A 21,413-nucleotide genomic window follows, 5' to 3' on the forward strand; every position below is an offset into this window, starting at 1 on the left:
TTTCTGTAAAAGCCATAGAAAGCACGTGGCATGGTGCACATAATGATAATTGATTGGAGAGATTTCTAGCAAAGGACAATGACTATTTCTTTCTCATAAAAATTGAGATTAAATGTTTTTTCTTTCTACCTAAAGTAGAAGTCACAGATAAATTTTAATTCATTTCACTTTTGAGGAAGAAAAAATAGATTGTTTAGGTCTCTCTCATTTTTATATGTAGGTGTGCTTTTTAAGATTCTGGGCGCTCTCTCATTCTCTCTCTCTCTTTCTCTCCCTTTCTCCCTTTTCCTCTCCCTCTCCTCCCCCACACTGCTCCTACCTGTCTCCCTTTCTCTTCTCTTTCCTCTTCCCATTCTCCGTTCCCTTTCTCCTTTTGCCTTTCTTTATTCTTTTTCGTTTGATTTAGAAGAGAAAAATTCTCTGGGCCTAAAGTGGTGACAGAGCTTCTCACATTTATTTTGATAAAAACGGTGTGCTTGTACATGCTTTTGATCTTCATCTAAGAGTTGAAAAGCAAAAGTAAACAGATGTGATGTCAGACATTCTTAGAAGTATCTTTAACCTTGCCTCTTCATTCTTTGTTCTTCATTTTTTAATTCTCGAAACGTTTAAAAGTTTAGAAAATATTGTTCTAATATCCACGGCTCCGTATTGCACTTTCATACAGGAGTTAATGTTCAAGACAGCCAAAGTAGAAAATGTGTTAGAAGCAACATGCAGACCTAATCTCTATGAAAAACTTAAAGATTTACAGTCCAGGTAAGAATAAAGCTATCGAAGATGATCAGTTTACTGTAATTTTATGAAGTCCCTTTCACATACCTAATAGTGTTTAATACTGTGTTAGGGAGGTGCAACCTCTTGTAAATTATTTTGTAATTTTGCTTATAATAGTCTAGTTGTCTCATACATATTACATGGAACATACATATAGTAAGTTAATGTAAATAAATCCAAAAATATTTGTTTTCTGAAAGGAGTATTATGCTAATATATCTTCTTATCAAGATAATTGACATGGTTGATTGATCAATTCTTTCATCAAACTATCCTGTAAATATTGATTGAGCACCTACTGTGTGCCAGGAACTGGGATTGCACTCTGTTAATGTAGTCCTTTAATTTCTGTACGGTTTCATTTGATTAGAAATTATCCTGAGGCAGCACAGTAGCACTTTTGAAATCATGGTCCCAAGGGCCATTTGTAAAATAATTTTCACATTTAATTCTGGCTTTTGATAAAAAATGGTCAGATCTGCTACTAAAATGATGGGTTGTGGAACTGCGATCCTTTTTTTATTGCAAGGTAAGGAAAGACCTAAATAAAATTTTGTATTACATAAACAAAGCAGTTTTAGAGTCTGAAAGTTTTTTTGGTAATGAAAAGGGCAAAGTTAATTATTTCAGTTGAGTGATGCTCTTTGGGGCTTTGGGGCTCTGCCTCTGGGTCATTTCTGCTCTGCTGAGGGCAATAAAGTGGAACCAATTCTGGATCTTATGACTCCTCTGAATACCTGACAGGAGGGAAGTCACTTGTGTTTTGTAGACATCCAGTGGGGGAAAAGAAGACTGTAAACCAATTACATCTTACTAGTGCATTTTGCTCTCAGGTTGAAGGATGGCAACCTGGTCTTCTCCACTGCTGCTTAGGAGTGTCATTCAGAAAAGCAGTGAATAACGTAATCCTAAGTCTAATTCATATTTAGCCACAACTAATGGGGTGTGTGTGTGTGTGCGTGCGTGTGTGTGTATTTGGCATAGTCCTCTTCTACTTGGCATAACTTGTATATTAGTCATAAGCAAGATAGATGATGGTGTCAAAAAGAAGGAAGTAAGCTACCTGTTAAACAGTAAGTTTACTGTAATGAATGGACAGGACTTGAGTTTTGTTTTGCTGAAGTTTTAATGACTGAATGGACAAGATATGCTTAAAAAGATTTTTCATTCATATAGGCTTTCTCTTTGTGAAAAAGCTCTCACTGAATACTTGGAAACCAAGCGCATAGCCTTTCCTCGCTTCTATTTCATCTCTTCTGGTGATTTACTTGACATTCTTTCAAAAGGAGCTCAGCCTAAACAGGTAATATTTCTTTGAAAGTCTCGTATTATACTGTGTTAGCAGAGGAAAGTCATAGTGTCTCTATCATTGTCAGATGCTACCTGTCATGTCACGTGGGCCAGGAACTAGAAAATCTGCAGTTAAAATTTGTAATGCAGCACCAGAGGTATGTCAGAGGCTGTGCAAAAGGGAGTGGGAAGAATAACTGTCTGGTGCTCAGTAAAGAGGAACGATATTAAATGTGTAAGGCTTACAGTGCTGAAAGAAGTTGATGGAAAGAAACACTATCACCAAATCCCCCAGAATTCTGGGACAAGAGCTGGGGCATCCATTGCCTGGTTAGCAGCTTTCCTAGGGGAGAAAGGGTCACTTGGAAAGAGATCATGGCTGGTACCTTCTTACTCCTCCCTCCAGAGTCACCTTCATAATTACGACATTGGGCTAATCTTCAGTGCTGTCCAAGTTAGATTTGTGTAATTTCAGGATCATCCTGAATTAACCCTCGAATTTTCCCCTATCTGTGCAAAAATAGTGCATCACCTTTTTGCTGATTCCCACGTCAATATTTAAAGCAAATCAAAACAGATATTATCGTGTGTAATCTGAAAGCTCAGATCAGAGACAAACTTTGTACAAATTCCAAAGCACTACTTCCTGTAAACTTTAAGAGAATGTTGTCTTTCATTTAGACCTACTCAGTCATTCCTGTTCACTAAGATCTTACAGTTGTTGTGGCTGACGTAGCTGGGCGCTCCTAGAGTTGACTGTGTATTACAGATTATTTTGAAACTCAAGCTTGTGCTATATAATTGTGGAGTTTTCTCCAGTTTTTTTTCTTGGAAAAATTTTTCTCTAGATATTTTTTATGCCATTTTCTTTGGAATGTGTGTCTCTTTACACTGCAGTTCCCTGAATTTTGCTGTTCTTTGGGCGCAGTATTTATCTTAATGATTTCTCTCTTCATCATTTAACTTTGAACCTAAATTCAATTGGTTGGCTATTCTTGTTGTTGATAATATAAGTGCGGTTGTGCTATTAGTAACAGAATTGTTGGACAGTTTGGGCAACGTGTTCAGGGTCACCACTCAGGTAGTATTGTTTTGTATATTCATGCTAATTTCCAGATGGCTTTGCAAATAAAATCTCTGTGATTAAACTGACGATGAATCTACTATATCCGTCTTTTACATACTTATTAGCACACAATTAGATATCTTTAAAAAAACTATTTTGAAACATAATAGTTGTAACTACACTATGCTTCAATAAGCCCCTGAGGGCATCCTCATGACCAGCAGCTGAACCCTCTGCCCAGGGTGACTGTATGAGGGTAGCAGGTATTATATTTCATTAAAGTACCTGTTTCTGAATACTTTTCAAATCTGACATGCTTACAATGCCAAATGAATTTTCAATAAGTTAGCAGAGAGGTGCATAAATCTGTAAATAGGTAAGCATTCTTTTTCTTTTAATCATATTATTTAAACAGAACGAACACTAATGTGACTGGTTTATTGAATAATATTAATTTCGTGGAATAACAGTCATGAAACAGTTTTATCTTTCTGCAATTACTAATCTCACATGTGCCCTTCTGAATCTCTTTGCACCCGTAGCAGACCCCTTTATAATATTTCGGGCAGGTATTGTAATTTCCTGGTCTTCCTTTCTTATTAAAAACTTAAAAAATAAACCAAAAGCAACTCATCATATTCTAGTTGGAAATTTCCATCTCACTCCATGTCAAGACTAAGCTGTCATTTAATAACTTGGGGTTGAGAGGGAGACTTTGGCCCTTTCCTCCCCCGTCTCTGCCCATTTATCATGGAGAGGGGTTTAGAGGTGTGATCTCTCTGTTGTTGCCCTTTCTTAATGACTGCTCCTGCTTCCCTCACCAGCAGTGACTGTTCATCTTCACCCTTAACAGCAAGGATCCACATGCTGGGTTTCTGGTGGAACATGTGTGCAGGTCCTCTGGACAAAGGGAACCTCCCCAGGGATGTATATGCCAGAGCCACCCCCACTTTAATCCTTCCAGTTCTTGCTCCTGGCAGTGTAACCAGCCACCTGGTTCCATCTTCCTTCTCCTTTTCTACCTAGGCAGGTGTCCAAACAAGGGGCACATCAAAGATTCACTTCCTACTGGTACCCAGAGTTTTTACGAGTGATTCTCCTATTCCTCTTGCTTGACCTTAGAGTGGAGGTTGGGGGACCCAGTCTTCTATCTTACCCACAAAAGGGGAGGGAGATGCCATGGCCTCCGCATCGTGGCTGATAACTCACACTGTGCAGATGGCCTCCTTTGCCCTCTTCCTCCCTATGGTACTTTCTGTAGAAGGCGTGCATGGAGGTAGAGGAGGGTGGGGTATTGAGATGTGTCTTACCAAACCCTGGAGGGACTAACTGTCCTAACCCACATCCGTTACCTTCAGAATGTGCACATACTCACTTCCTCTTTGTCCTTAATCGAAGTCCTACTCTGTGCTAGAGGAAAAGATCTCTCAATGAATTCTTGTCACCAACTCTGTTCACCCTCCTTTTAAATCCTCAAAAAAATCCTTCGTGCCTTAGCTAAACTACATGTTGACTCACAGTCTGTGCATCCCTGATGCCAGTTTATTTTTCAGATTTCAATGATGTGCTTTGTAAACCCTTTAAAAAATTTTTCACAACATGACTTTGGTATTTTACAGAGTGCTATCTTCTCCTTTATCAGTGTGACTTACTGTGGATGTGTCCTCGCCTACCCCATTCATAGCATTTTAGCCATGAGTTCTAAATCCGTGAATTCCAGGTACATTGCTCAGTACTAGTACCCCTCCTTAATGAATGACTAGATTATATAAGGCTTTTGAAACATTTGAAATTATGATGAAGCTGAATGTTAAAATCACAGCATGGAGCTCTCCAAACTCCCTCACAGCTGTGCTGATAAATGCCACCATGCTAACAAAGGGAGGTGGGTATTTCTTCTTGCCAGCTAATAGGATCTAGCCCTGTGGCCACAGTATAAACATGCTTACAGTTCTGACACACAGATTTGAAGTGGTTGGATATATTTTTGATGTATTTTGAAATTTTGAGAAAATTTGTATTTCAAGTTGTGCTCAAAATGGGATTTCATTGAGGTCTTTTTGTGTACACTACTTAAATTTTGAACAATTAAAATTTGCATAAAATGCTATCACACTGTTACTAAAGGTCTATTATTAGAAGAAGTGTTTAGCAGCCTTTCTGGTACAAATAACTATCCAAAAGTGACTTGTTGAAAAGGAGCTAAGGGTCATTTGAGTCATCTAGAGGAATAGCCGGCTTCTTTCCCTGAAAGAAATGGTTCTGCAAATTCAACATGCATTCTTAATTCTTGCTCACTAACTATGGAATAGTTAATGCTACAGGCTGTTAACGCCAGATAGTGTGATCTTGCCACACTCTCTTACCCTCTTTTCATTATTAGAATCAGTTTCAGACCACCAGACTTAGTCTTTCCGTCTATGCCTTGTGTGCTAACATTCCTGAATGTGCTCCCTGTAGTGTGACCAAGATAACATGGCAACTGCAGCTTGTGGAGCAACAATGCAATTTCCCCATAAAAGGCGCCCTTTGTGGGTAGATAACTCATCTTGACATCTTGTGAATGACTTGAATTTTCCAGGCCCCCCTCCTTTACCCACCCACACTCCATTTAAGAGTGTTGGTCCAAGTGAGAGTTTCTGTAGTTAATTGTGGAATGTGATCAGCTTGAATAGACCAGCCAGGGAGGTCTGATAACCACTACAACCCGAATTCTGTAAGCAGAAACCCCCAGTTTAAGATACAAGAGTTGGAATGGTAGAGGGATGAAATTGGTGTGTCTAGAATGCTGTCAGTAATTATTAGGTTTTGGTAAGTTTGGTTAACATCAAGTTTTAAAAATTTTCTTCCCCCCAAATTCAGCCTGACCTCCCAAGGTTATCAGTTAACTAAAGGATGGTGGATACAGGTGCTGCTTAACTTCAGTGGTCAAACTCTCTCGTAGTTGCTGTAGAAATAAAACTTAAAGGTGTATTTGCAGGATTCATTGATGTGGTACAATAGTTACGGACAACTGACCTGAAGTCCTTATGGGATTCAGTATTAACATTCTTTGGTATTTTTTTCCCCTTTCGGAAAAAATTTGTATTTTTTAACTGAATTAGTACAGTGGTTAAAGTTAGACAAAATAATATCAGTTTACCCCTTTGCACCCTTTCAGGTTGTTATATACTACCTTAAAATAACTGAAAACTTTGGGCAATCAAGGTGTTTGTAGCCACTGATTCCTAATGTGAAAGGTCTTTTTGTCTGAGAACAGTTTGCACATTTTCTTTCTCTCATCTATGAAACATTTAACTTCTCCATGAAGGTGAGGTCTGGAGAAGCTAACCCACAATGGAGCTTATACTAAAGAAAGACTTGCTGTCAATGTGATCGGCTCTACTTGTGCTTCTAATGGGGTAGCTGTGACCCTTACATGGCCACTGAGCACTTGAAATGTGGCAGCTAAGGAACTGACTTTTTATTGTAATGAATTGCAATTGATTTAAATCTAAACCTTGATATTCGATTCAGTTATCGGAAAACATTGTGTGTTTGAAACAACTTGGGTGTGTGAATCTACCTTTGCCCCTGCGTATTCTATGAAATGAAAATACATGTGTAGCATTTTCAGATGAAAAATCCAAATTGAGCTGTGCTGTAAATATAAAATACATACCTGGTTTCAAAGACTTGCCACAAATAAAATAAAGGAAAAGATCTCACTTTTTGTATTACTCACATGTTGAATGATAATATTTTGGGATATACTGGATTAAATATACATTAAAATTAATTTCACCTTTTAAAAATATGACTTAATGTGGCTGTTAGATGGTTGTAGCTGTGCAAATTGAAGCCACAATGCATTCTCTAAAATGACAAGATACATACACTCAGGAATGCTGAATGTTTGCATGAAGAAATGCCCTTCAAGGGCATCTGCATCAGTCTACACACAAGGAAATCTGCCAACTTGTCTTTGGAGAAATCTCCTAAATTGCAGTGATGAGACAGATGGTACTCAACTGATACCTCTAATAGACTGTAAATATTGGCATTCAAAAAGGTGCTTGTGAGAAATGAGCTTTATATTAGGTGATGAAAAGCACCATTGGATCTTAAAGGAGCAAATATCTGGACCCCACATTCCCACAAGCACAGTATGTTTTTATGCAGAGCTTCCATTTGGTTATCTTCCTGATGGAGTAAAAGTAAAAGTGTCTCAGCATATGAATTTCAAGAGGATGGAGCTCAATGATCATTCATAGTATGCCAAAACCTTCGCTGACAGGAGGAGATTCTTCTTTAGAAAATTAATAGGAAAAGGACGCAAAATGTACATGGTAAGTTGAGGGCATGCAAGAATGAATTTTAGTTAAAATGAAATAAAACTTCTAACTTTCCTAAAGGAAGTAGAAAGCTGGAAAGATATGAGGTGTCTAAAGTGAAGGAAGTGGTTGCTCCTGAGTTTAAGTTGGGGCTGAAGAAGGAATGAGAAAGAAGGAGCAAAAGGGCACAGAAAAGGGGTCGTGGTTTTGACCATCTTGCCATTGGCTCTGTGTACCTGCAGCTGAGGAGCAAGGAATAGAAGCTGCTCGTGAAAGGGTAGTCTGTCACAGAAAGTGCAGCATAAGAGCAACTCTACTTGTCATGACTTAGGAATGTGTAATATTTTAAATGGATACCTTAATAAAAATGCAGCCTGATTCACTTAGAGGTTCAGGTATTTAGGTGTATGACAAGAAAATAGAGAATCCACTTTCAAAATAAATGTCAAATTTTATATCCCATGGAGATTATCCTTGATTATCTTCTCAAAATGATAAATATGTGGTTAATCACAAATTATATAACAATATGCACAATTTTTTCTTCATTTTGCATATGTGTTGCCACTGCATTCTATTCTGTTGTAGCCCCTTTGGAATTCTCTCCATGGCCAATGTATAAGTTATACAACAGCATTAGGGTTATTACAATGTGCGGTTAAAGTAAAATATCACTTCGATGTTATGAGATCCAAAAATTAAATGTTGTGAACGTGGGGTCCTGCCAGCAAGGAGTTCTAGGCCCTTGTATGGAATATGAAATTGTTCTGGTCTCAGCCTCGCTTTGATGCCACTTGATGAAGGTTGTCCAGTTCCAGCTTAAACTCAGTGGGTAGAGCTTCCAGCTATAACAAATTAGCTTTTAACAGAGTACCGTTCTTTCTGGGAACAACTAGAAAAGTGGCTAAAATATTTAACTAAATCTGTTTAAATGCACTGAAGAACATTTAAAGAGCATTGAAGAAGTTAGTGTTTCAGGGGCTAAGATAGCAGCAGAAGAAAGCACAAAGAGATTTGCCTAATGTTTGATGCTGCTTTTCTCCTTGAGACATTTGATAATTCATAGATGTGGCCAACGGCATGAGAAGCTGATCAGAGGTTTCAGGAGGCTCATGGAAATTTAAAGAAGGAGGAAAATAAAATAAAAACTGGAACTCAGACCCCGTTAAGGAGGATATTATACAGAGAATCAAACAATAATAAGAAATGGCTCTAAGGCAGATTGGATAGAAATTTGCCAGGGTTGGGGGAGGAGGAATCTACTAGATCTAAAAATTAGATATCTAAATCAGATATCTAAAAATTAGATGTCTACCATATCTAAAAATCAGTTCTAGATGGATGTAGATCTAAATGTGACAAGTAAAACAATGAAACAATATACAACGTGTGAGGAAGGATATCTTCATGATCTTGGAATAAGCAAAATATCTTAAACTGGACACAAAAGTCCTAACTACAAAGGAAATATTGGATAAATTTGACTATGTTAAAATTTTAAAACTTTAGCTTATCAAAAGATACTTGTTAAGAGAATAACAATGCAAGCTGCAAAGTGGGAAAAGGTGTTTGCAATACAAACTAAAGACTCATATATGGAATATATAAAGAATTCCTACAAAAGAACAAAGGCACATAATCTAATATAAAAGTGGGCAGAATCCTTAGACAGTTCACAAAAAAAGATTCTAATGGTTAGTAAACATAAGAATGGTTGCTCAACTTCAAAAGTTATCGGGGAAAAATGCAAATTAAAACCACAACAAGAGGTATATTTTCTGTTTCTGGCCAAGATGAAAGGAACTGGATTTACCTTCTTGCCTGAAACTTAATGAGCCCAAACACACAAAAACAGGAAGAAAACTACACCAAATTGCTCAAATTGGTCAAAACAATATGGAATTCTCAAAATCATCCATAAAACCAAATTTTATACAAGTGAACAAACATAAGGATGACAACAGACTTCACACTGGAAACAATGCAAGTGAGCAGACAGTGGAGTAGCAATTTCTATTTTCTTTTTTTTTCTTTTTTGAGACAGAGTCTCGCTCTGTTGCCCAGGCTAGAGTGCAGTGGCCCGATCTCAGTTCACTGCAAGCTACACCTCCCAGGTTCACACCATTCTCCTGCCTCAGCTTCCCAAGTAGCTTGAACTACAGGCACCCGCCACCACACCTAATTTTTTTGTATTTTTACTAGAGACAGGGTTTCACCGTGTTAGCCAGGATGGTCTTCATCTTCTGAACTTGTGATCCACCTGCCTCAGCCTCCCAAAATGCTGGGATTGCAGATGTGAGCCACCATGCATGGCCTACAGTGGAGTAGCAATTTCAATGTACTGAAAGAAAAAAACACCTGTAACCCTAGAATTTTATACCCAGTAAAAATACCTTTTTAAAAAATGATAGCAAAATAAAGATGTTTTAACACATTCAAAAACTCAAAGATTTCATCACCACCAGACTGGCACTACAAGAAATGTTAGAGGAAGTTCTTCAAGCAAAAGGAAGATGACACTAGATGGAAATTTGGATCTATACCAAAAAATTATGAACACTGAAATGTCAACTGTATGGAAGTAGACAAAATTGGAGCATTAGCCAATCACTAGAAGATGGAATGGTATCAAAAAAATAGGAACATTGAAATAATATATATGTAAGTTTAAATACTGGCCCTATTGATTACTGACAATGTTATTGCTTAACGTTTCTGAACCTCAATATCCTTATATACCAAATGGGGAAAGCATTAGGTATTATCTCTTTGGCTTCTAAGTAACAGGCAAAACAAAGTGCATAAAGAACCAGTAAAAGTATATAACATATAATATTGTAAAATTGGCCACAAATTCTTTGCTTTCCTGTATCCATGCCCTTTCAATGTGGTGTGGCAGTATTTATCAAGGCTAGATACTAATTCTCCATTTGGGTTGCCATATCACTTGTTTTGGCCACTGTGTCATTAGCAAAAGCTTGAAAAGTTTTTGTATGCCAGCACTTGCCCTTTTGCTGCTCTTTGGAAACCTGTAATCACCCCATCATGAATGAGTCAACACTAGCCTGCTGGATAATGAGATGAACATGCCCATACCCAAGCTACCAGCTGGGCAACCATCACACATGTGAGAGAAGCCATCGATCACCAGCAGACTACAAATGTGTGGAAGAGCCCAGCTGGACTAGCTGAGGCAACCCAAAACCAACACACAGAATTGTGGCTCATGAAGAAGCCAGTAAATCTTGGGGTATTTTGTTATACTGCAAGGTTAATTAATATATGTTCTTTATGTGTTTACATATTTATATATGTGTATGTGGATATATATTCATCAATATCAAAGACTTTATGTGCTACTGATTTAAAATATTTTACTTGAAATTTAAAAACAAAGCAAAAAATTTATTAAAATCAAGTACTAATTCAAGTTTTTATTTTCTTTTATTTTTTCCCTTCTTGAATACATTGATATCGTTGTTTTGACGTCAGTGAGTTTGGGAAGATTGGGGAAAACAGCATAAGTTAATGTGTTTCTCTTTACTAGACGGAAATACTCTGCCTAGTATTAATTTTCCCTTCTCTTTTTAATTTGCGTGGATATTTCCTAAATTGTTAATATGATTTGGGATTCAAAAAACACGTATGCTTGCTAATACAATGAGATATCAAGATCAAACTCACCAAAGGCTAAAATTAAAACTCACGAAACAATAGGATGTGGAGTAATGGGAATGTTCATATCTAGCCATCAGGATTATAAATTAATACAACTACTTAGGGAAACTGTTTAACAGCATCTTCTAAATAGGAATATATCATACATTTTTATCTAGCAGTTCACCTTCTCAGTGTACATTCAGCAGAGATACTTACATATATGGACCAAAAGAAGTATACAAGAATTTTCATAGCTGCTTTTTTATAATAGTCCCAAACCGGAAGCAATTTAAATGTCCCTTAACAGTGGAATGGCTAAATATATTGTATATATTGTATTGTCTTTATACAGTGGAATACCATATAGTAATAAAAATGAAAAAAACCTAGTGCTATACCAAATAACATGAATGAATTCAAGTGACATAATATTGAACCATAGGAGGCAGATGCAAAAGAGTGCATACTATGTGAATTCACTTCTGTAAGGATAATGTCCCTTTTTAGAGAAATAGTAACTGGCAGCATCATGAGGAGTCTTATGGGTGCTGGTATCCTATTCTTTTTTTTTTTTTTTTTTTTTCTGGAGACCGAGCCTCACTCTGTCACCCAGGCTGGAGTGCTGGAGTGCAATAGTGCAATCTCGACTCACTGCAACCTCCACCTCCTTGGTTCAAGCAATTCTCATGCCTCAGCCACCTGAGTAGCTGGGATTATAGGTGTGCACCACCACGGCCAGCTAATTTTTGTATTTTTAGTAGAGACGGGGTTTTGCCATGTTGGCCAGGCTGGTCTCAAACTCCTGGCCTCAGGTGATCTGACTGCATTGGCCTGTAATCCCAAAGTGCTGGGATTATAGGCATGAGCCACCATGCCCAGCCACTATTCTATTCCTTAATCTTGTGGTAATCACAAGAGTTGTGCTTGCTTTGTTAAAATTTATTAAGTTGTACACACATGATGTTTTCCTGTTTTTCTGCATATGTATTCCAATTTCCAAATATTTAAAAAAGCCAGCATTTGTGTTGTGAACACATTTATACAAAATTATATAATTCATGCATGTAAACATTTTATGAAAGAAACACAAAATCAATCCTATATGCACTGATGATACATGGATATGTTTAAGTTACAGTAGTAAGTGAAAAATCAAATTACAAAATATTATACTGTGATTTTATTTTTGGTAAAAGCAAATCTGAATTATGTAAGTAATTGCATGTTCATTATTGAAAGTTTGAAAAATATAGAAATACATTAAAAATGAGATTAATATACTCATTGCTATTTTTGAGTGATCATAGTTTTTTAAATGTGTCTGTGTTTGTGAGTTATAACATATATACTTAATCAAAATTGTAATATTCCTCTACCATTTGATGTTTTGTAGCTATAAGAGATTTCATTTTATGAATGTGCCATACTGATTTAACTAGTTTCTAGAAGGCTTTTTTTTTTTTTTTTTTTTTAGATTTAGTCTCTTAACCGTATTGCATGCCTATTTCCCTGTACATGACCAAAACTGTTATTTAATTTTATTATTTTTTTATTATTTTTTTCTCTGGAGATGGAGTTTCATTCTTGTCGCCCAGGCTGGAGTGCAGTGGTGCAATCTCAGCTCACTGCAACCTCTGCCTCCCGGGTTCAAGCGATTCTCCGCCTCAGCCTCCAGAGTAGGTGCGTGCCACCACACCCAGCAAATTTTTGTATTTTTAGTAGAGGTGGGGTTTCACCATATTGGCCAGGCTGGTCTCAAACTCCTGACCTCAGGTGATCCACCTGCCTCTGCCTCACAAAGTGCTGGGATTATAGGCGTGACCCACCGCACCCGGCCCAAAACTGTTATTTAAAACACACACACACACACACACACACACACACACACACACACACACACAACCATTTACTATTTTGACACATTGACTTAAGTTTTTACACATGTAAAAATCATGGACTCACTTTATCTCATTCTAGAGAATATCATCCACAAAAGACCAGGGTTGCCCATATTTTGGTCATGATTTATATTGTTACAAATATTATTATTGTGAGTATTGCCATTATGAATAAATCAGTTAATGAAGACATATGAAGGAGTCCTAAGGTGCTCACCAGGCCAGGAGTGGCACTAGACTTGGTGTATATTTTATCCCATTTATAAGCAGCAGCTACATCTTTAGGTAGATAGGGCAAATACGAACTTAGATATAGGCAGAAAGCAAGCATTAAGGTTTGAGAATATAATTGTAAGCTATTGTAATTTCATCTTTTTTCCCTTTGTTTTCTAAGTGAACAGTAGCTGTAAGTCATGAAGGTAGATTAACTGATCACTGTACCGGTATGCATTTTAAATTATAAAATTACCTAGTGATTAAGTATTTTCAGTTAGTTACAATTAGATAAATGTAAGTTCTTTTATTTCATAAGAGGTTCTCCCTGTGCACAGTTCTGATATTTATGAATTTCAGTTACTAAGGTTTGGTTAAATAACGCTAGTGCCCTGACAACACGGTTCACATTTCAGATACTACGGTATGTTAACTCTGAGTGATTGCATAAAGCACATACTTGATTACTAACTCTTCAGCCCACAGAAATCACTGCCTAAGTAACAGATGTGCATCATGATCAGTGACAGTCATGTCACATCTTTCTAATTCTGTCAGTGATCAGCCACTGTGCTGCTTTTACTCACTTCACACACAGGCAGCTAAGCTTGTAGTTAGTTCTATGATGAACCTACATGACATTTTTCATTAGTTAATGGACAGAAGGAAATAGTAACAAAGTTGGAAGTATAGCAAAGAAATGAAAATTGATAATGCTAGAAGCAAAAATGGAATCGAACGTAGATGGGAGTCCCAGAAGAGAGAGATGATGGGCAGTGACGACCGAACACCACTGGAGAGAGTGATATGCAGCCAGGGGAACTTAGTGAAGATAAACTCGGGAATATGAATGACAACAGTGGTTTTGACAAAAAGGATGAAAATGTACCAGAGAAAGTGATGCCAGCAAAAACAAACACATTAAATAAAACAAACCCCCCCAAACAACAAAAACTGACTTCACATTAAAGAGATTTACAAGAAATTTCATGACATTGAATGCTTGAAAGATAAAATGTTGATGGCCGGATACAAATTCAAAGGGAGTATGAGTTTGTCAAGGCAGAGAAAAGATGCTCGTTCTGGACCTTAAGTAGTAAGATGAGAAGGAGGCAAGTGCTATTCAAATAACTTAAGTTTTCTGCAGAGAAAACTGTTTAGTGTTTTAAAATGCAGTCGACAAAATATTTGTTGATGGTTTTTTTTGATCACCCTGTATGTTTATAACAAACAGAAGCTTTATATGTTTTGACAAAAATTTGTAAAGGTTGTTGTCCCATCATAGGTTACTCCCATTGATCATTCAGATTGCATAATGTGATTTCAGCCAGTGTGGTCATTTTTATGATTTTGTACTATTCTGCAAAGCCAGGACTAAGTGTTTTCAATTTTTGCACTAATCTTTTAGAAACCTACTTAAAATACATGATGAGTTGTTGGTTCTTTTTAAAAAATGATTTGAAGTGCTCATTTCCTTTCTCTATCAAAAGAGGGGCCTACGAAGTCTTCGTTTATTTATTTATTTATTTATTTTGAGATAGAGTTTTGCTGTTGTTGCCTAGGCTAGAGTGTGGTGGTGCCTTCTCGGCTCACTGCAACCTCCGCCTCCCGGGTTCAAGTGATTCTCCTGCCTCAGCCTCCCAAGTAGCTGGTATTACAGGCATGCGCCACCATGCCCGGATAATTGTGTATTTGTAGTAGGAACGGGGTTTCACCGTGTTGGTCAGGCTGGTCTTGAACTCCTGACCTCAGGTGATAAACACGCCTTGGCCTCCCACAGTGCTGGGATTACAGGTATGTGCCACAGCACCCAGCCTAATTTATTCTTTTTAGTTGTAAAATGAAAGGCCTTTCCAAACAGCTCACTGGGAAGAAGGAATTTTAATTTTGGGTTAACAAATACAAAGAGATCTCATTAAAAATAGAACAAATCTGAGGGCAACAGGGTCCACACTAGTTAAAAAAATAGTCTTGTTCCCTCAGAAAGTTTAAATAGAAGACAATACGAAAACATCTAACTTCAACTATGCCATATATAAGAAATAGGAGAACTCTGCCTAAGGTTTGTGTTTCCTGGTCATTGAGTTACTACAGAGCTAGAAGTTCTCAAAATTATTTTCTCACCCAAGCAATAATGTGTGAGGGTGTCTGATGGCTGAAGTCTCATTTATCCGAAGGTTTTTCAGTTGAATATTATCTAGGCCCATTACACAGTAGAAGCCATTCAACATCTGTGTACTTCCTGGCCACTTCAGCTGTGAGAGTGATTTATGAGATTATTGGAGACTTTCTCTATATTAATATCCTCTGGGTAATGTACAGGGATGGAGGAGAACAGAACTCAAGCTGTGATCAGGCAGCTACCACACTATCTGTGTTTAAAGTAAGCGAGAGTCTCAAAAACTCATCTATTTTAAACTCAGAGGACTTCTTGCTGTGATTTTCTTTGATACTAAAACTGCATGTACAGCAAAAATGAAAAGGCTGAAAGCTTCAAAGATTAAATCACCCTAAAGAAGTTCCTTACCAATATTGGTGTTGGTCTTGTCATGCAGAAAATTTAGGCAGGTTGCTATTGTTTCTAGAAGCTGCTATGGTATACTTACCATGTCCGGTTAAACTGCATTTCAAGAAAAGTTTGTTACAGCAATGGAGACTATATGCTTGGAAATGTTTTGTATTGCTTCACCCTATCTTCTGGTTATCAGCAGCTCATATTTTTTTCTGTTGAGGTAAAATTTAACATAAAATTAACTGTTTTAAGTATGCAATTCAATAGTATTTTATACATTCACAGTGTCTTGCAACCACCTTTAATCTAATTCCAAAACATTTTTATCAAGCAGAAAGTAAAACCCCCTATCCATTAAGTAGTAGCTTCTCATACCCCTCCCTCCTGCCCCTAGCAGCCACCAATCTGCTGTCAGTATCTGTGGATTTATCTACTGTGGATATTTCATATAAATTGGATAATACAAGATATGACGTGTAGTATATTGTGACTGGTTTTCATTTAGCTTGTTTTCAAGGTTCATCCAAGTTGCAGCGTGTATCAGTAATATTCCTTTTAATGACTGAACAATATTCCATTGTATGGATATACCACATTTTGTTTATCCATTCATCATTTGATGGACATTTAGGTTGTTTCCACTTTTTGGCTATTGTGAATGACGCTTCAATGAGCAGAGATGTACAAATACCTGTTTGAGTTCCTATTTTCACCTCTATGAGTATATACCTAGGAGAGGAATTGCTCGATCATTGGTAATTCTGTTTAAGTTTTTGAGGAACCACAAAACTGTTTTCCACTTAGCAGCTTTTATTTGCACCATGATAACAAGGGAACATGTATTCCCATTTCTGATACTTCTTCTGGGCTGACCCCTGCCCTTGACTCAGTCTACCCCAAGAGAGATGATAGAGTAACTTCCCTGATTAGTAAAGTCTGTTCTCTTTTGTCCCCTTGGGTGTGAATTTACCTACGCAACACATGTCATTGTTTCCTTTCCTCCATGACAAAAACATAGGGCAGCGCTCCCCAGAGGAGGCTTGTTCTGGTCTGTACTAATGTAACGAGATGAATAAGTGTTGTACATGCTGGGATTGCGGTTGGAGGCCAGTTAGATTTTGTTCTTCAAACTGACTTCTGCAAAATAAATGCTAATATTTTGTCTTTCATCTGATCTTTGTTGTTGTTTTTTTTTTCTTTCCCCAAATTGTCTGGAACCTGCATAGAGTTCAATGTACTATTTACTGGTTTTCTACTGGAGAATGCAAAACTTAGGATGTAAGAGGTTATGACACCAGAAGAACTTGATCTGTATAGGTGTGGCCTGGAATTATAGATTCAATGTCTAACTGCCACTTACTTTTATATGTCAACTTGGAGAATTTACTTAATATTTTAGTTTCAATTTCCTTATCAATGAAAAGGGGGAAATCCTACTCACCTTTCTTATGTACCAAGGATACTGTGGGGCTCACCAAAGTATCAAGGCAAGTGCATGTTAACAGACAACCGCCCTCAAAAAAAAGTAAGATTCTTTCTAATTGACATTTTTCATTTCAGACACGTTAATAGCTTTTTCATAGTGTACACTAATGCTGTGAATTTGAATTTTTAAAATTTGACTACAGAAGGCCCAGCAGGATGCACGTCTACAGGAATATGGTAGAGATAGAGAAGTCAGTAATCCTCCAGTCATCAAGTAGAAAATAGATCACTTTTCGTGGTAAGCATTCGTCAGCCAATATGTGATAGTTTGACCAGAGTGCCTGGCCACTTCTCCACCAAGATCCTTTCAAGCTCTGATGTTTTAGAAGTAACTTTTATCTTGAGGGAAAACATTTTGAGAAAACTCTAACTCCAGAAAGTTTCATGACTTCATATTGCATCATCTCTAGATTATCAGAATACACCTACAGTGAGAAATGCTCTTATCTTTTCTAATATTCTCATTTTAGGTAACACATCACCTTGCCAAACTTTTCGACAGCATTGCAGATCTGCAGTTTGAAGACAATCAGGATGTCTCCGCACACAGGGCAGTTGGAATGTACAGCAAAGAAAAGGAGTATGTCCCATTCCAAGCCGAGTGTGAATGTGTGGGCCATGTAAGATTTGATTATGAGATTTTCCATGTTAGGGGAGTATTTTCAGCATACTCTTAGAAGGTTGAATTAAACAAGAAAAAAATTCAACTCAGGTCAAATCAGGCTCTGCTTAGTTTTGGGCTGGGAGGTTCCTTTTTACCTGTGTCCCCTGTGACAGAGGGCTCTTCTGCCATGCATCCCAGTTTCTACTCATGTGGCTTTGGCACCCAGCAGGGTCTCAGAGATGCTAGGAATTGAACTAGACGGAAGCAACTGTCACAGATTGAATGAGTGACCCCAGAATTAGTGGCAAATGCAGCTCAGTGACTGAGTCTCCTACAAAGCGTATTCTGTTTTCACCACTGCTCAGAGAACAGAGAAGGGTTATAGTGAAGCAGCACCTTGCAATAAAGCTTGTTTTAAAGAGGCTTTGTGGTTCAGTAGTCCATTGTGAATGTTATAAATGGCTCCTCGTAAATACAGTTGATTGAGTCTAGCAAGCTGATGTCCTATACTCTAATTACCATGTGCACAGAATTAAGTTAGCATATTCTCTCCTCTCGCAGCCAGATACCTCAAAAATATTCTTAACAGTTATCCACAAGAATGGCTCATTATGATTTATGAAAGCATTTCTGGTGTTTTCATCTGATTTAGGGGAATTGCATCTTTTTATGATGATGATCGCATAGCTTGGGTTAATCCACAGAGTGACTGAAGGAATAGCGTCTATTGGAGAACCATTTGGGTTGTGGCAGGGGTTCCTTAAAGTATTTGCAGAAATGCGAGTTGCAACCTTGTTTTACAAGGGTTTTCTTTACTCCTTTCTGTTCCTTTTTAATATTGTACCAGAAAAATCCTGCCAAATGAAGGAGAAGCAGATGGTGGAATACTTTGATTAAAATATATTTTTTGATCTCTTGGGCTTTTTAGGATGATATTATAATGATTAGAAAAAGTTGCCATAAACTCTCTTGACAAAAGTGTGTTGCTTGTCTGCTCCCTCCCAGCAAACTGCTCGCTGACTGGCATGATGCCCGGAGGGGGTAGTCCAATTGATGGATGTGTTTGTCACTAGCAGGAACCCTTGATATTGAAAGTTTTTATAGTGCTCTAATTTATTCTGTATAAGCAACTTATGCTAGAGACTTGTAAACATATACAAATTCACCCTCTAATTGCCTTCCTTTTATAAAAAGATGCTTTTAATTTGGTGCTTTTTTTTGTATTTCTGCACTCTTTTAATTGGATTCCCCCCAATTTAGTCCATTAGTATATTCTTCGGCAAGTGTTGAATACCTACTGTGCGTCAGATGCTAGGTCAGGCTTTTGGGAGTTCAGAAATGGCCCTTGTCTTCGAGGAGCTCTTAGGCCCATTGAGAAAATGGATATGCACATAATAATGGAGGTAGCAATTGTTGTTATGGGGGTTGGTTGAGAAGTACCAAAAAGGGAAGGATCCAGCAAGCACCTCATCAGAGCTTAGTTCTCAAAGCATACTGAGTTAGGTTGTCATTGTTGGCACAGTCATCTGTACGTGAGCTGACATATTGACATATATGTGTGTTTGGTCTTCCCAAATGGACTGCAGAGTTCTTGAGAACAGGTGGCCATGTGGAGGATGTGGATCCCAGGGTATCCAGGAGACGTACAATAATGACTGAATTAGTGAGGGAACTTGTTGCTTGGTGACATTAAGAGTTACCCTTAGTTATTAAGGCAGAGATACCAGACCCCATTGGTTAGATCAGAACAACCTGATCTAATTCGATTAATCTGAACTCCTGCTTGTTAACAAAGCACAGTTGTGAAGCCAGAGGGACGGCCCTTAAGAAGAGATACTGAGGCTGTTGCCAGGGCAGTGTTTCCTGTTTCTTTCAAGAGAGGAGGTTGTCAGCTTGTTAACCACATATTACTCCATCCCAGTTCTCCAGAGGTTCTAGGAATGCTGCTGCTCTCTTCACAGGGGTGGAGGAAGAAATCAGTTGTATCATCTTAAGAATCTCATGTGATTCTTGGTATTTATTTATTATAGTCACTTTTTATTGCTATGGTCAATTATTTGCAAATAATATATGTATCCTTTTAATTATATGATATCCCAAGGAAACAAATACCTGGATTAATGTAACAAAATACATTTGACAGGATGGAAAACTGGCTAAGTTGTATTTGTGGGAGCAAAGTAAGCTTCAATTAAAAAAAAAAAAAAGATTAAGTTTGACAAGTCAGCAGTTGTTCTATCTCTCATACTCTCCTGTGGTCTAATTTCTGACAAGTGTGAAGATTAGAACCAGTAGGGAATATAATTAAGGTACTTGCTGAAAACATTTTATCTTAAAACTATGAATTATGAAGATTTTAGAGAAGAGTTCAGTAGATTTAAAAATTAATAGGAAAAAAATTTAACTGAATTTGTATTATTAAAGCTCTAGAATATGACTCATACCTCTACAGGTGTCTGTGACATTTGGTTTCTGAAAACACTGTGTGTTACCAGAGGGGAATCTTGGTCTAGAACCTCTTTGCTTTCAAAGCTGAGAAATGAGTAATGGAGAACCCCTTTTCTGTTTAAGCTGTTGAAAGTTGTTAGCCAGCTGGTGGGTAAAGTAAGATGAGCATTATTCCTGGGAGAAGACAGGTTCATGTAGGAGAAAGATTTCACCATCAGTTCACTTTCCTCTATGAGTTATCCCTCTTGCAGTTTTCTACCTGGGTTTAAAATGAATCCACCTGGGGCATTACCCGCTGCATGGCCTTAGAGCCAGTAGGAGGATGAAATTATCCTTCCGTAGTTAATCCTGTGTTATAACATTTCAACTTGCTTCCAAAGGTGGAAACATGGCTTCTGCAACTTGAACAGACTATGCAAGACACAGTGCGTCATTCTATCACAGAAGCCATAGTGGCCTATGAGGAAAAACCTAGGGAACTGTGGATTTTTGATTTCCCGGCTCAAGTTGCACTAACCAGCTCACAAATATGGTGGACCACAGATGTAGGAATAGCCTTCAGTAGACTGGAAGAAGGCTACGAAACAGCCCTGAAGGATTTCCATAAAAAACAGGTATTTTATAGATTTGTGATTTTGAGACATAAAGGAACTTCAAGATGTAAGCTTGCTTCATTCATTCTTTTAGTCATTCATTTACAGAGTGTCTTCTGTGTGCAAAATACTATGCTGGGAAGATTTTAGCAATCAGTTGTTAAATCATTTTTTACCTTTGTGGTATCCTTCTAAATTTCTATATGGGTTTTTAAAAAGTACATCATGTCTATTGTCTTCTAAGACTCTAGGATAGCACTCATCCTAGATACTGTACATACTTATTTTCTTCTCTGTAAGACTCTCCAACTAGGCAGATCATGTATTTATTAGAAAACATGTGCATGATTTGCATTATTCAAAATGGTGGAGGGTGGCTTAGCAAGAGCAAATATTTTCATGGGCTTTGGTTTTCTGTTAATTATAAATTACAGATGAGAACTTTGAAAAATAATCTGTTTTGAATTCTGTTGATCCCAGTTACCCTGTGACCTTTCCTTAAGTCTTTCATCTTACTATGTGCTGTGAGCTAGATAACAGTTCAGAGATGTAGT

The 21,413-nt window shown here is 37.6% G+C and overlaps 1 protein-coding gene across 1 annotated transcript in view; it reads left to right on the plus strand.

The window, feature by feature from the left end:
- Nucleotides 1–21,413, plus strand: part of LOC105475674 (dynein axonemal heavy chain 11) — a 373,683-nt gene that overhangs the window by 96,618 nt on the left and 255,652 nt on the right. Inside the window, exons 27-30 of the mRNA XM_071094928.1 lie at nucleotides 668–759; nucleotides 1,954–2,080; nucleotides 17,685–17,834; nucleotides 20,647–20,880. Coding sequence (XP_070951029.1) covers nucleotides 668–759; nucleotides 1,954–2,080; nucleotides 17,685–17,834; nucleotides 20,647–20,880 — 603 coding nt within the window. The remainder of the gene's footprint in view (nucleotides 1–667; nucleotides 760–1,953; nucleotides 2,081–17,684; nucleotides 17,835–20,646; nucleotides 20,881–21,413) is intronic.

This window comes from Macaca nemestrina, chromosome 4 (genome assembly GCF_043159975.1).
Source record: "Macaca nemestrina isolate mMacNem1 chromosome 4, mMacNem.hap1, whole genome shotgun sequence".
NCBI classification, from domain to species: Eukaryota; Metazoa; Chordata; class Mammalia; order Primates; family Cercopithecidae; genus Macaca; species Macaca nemestrina.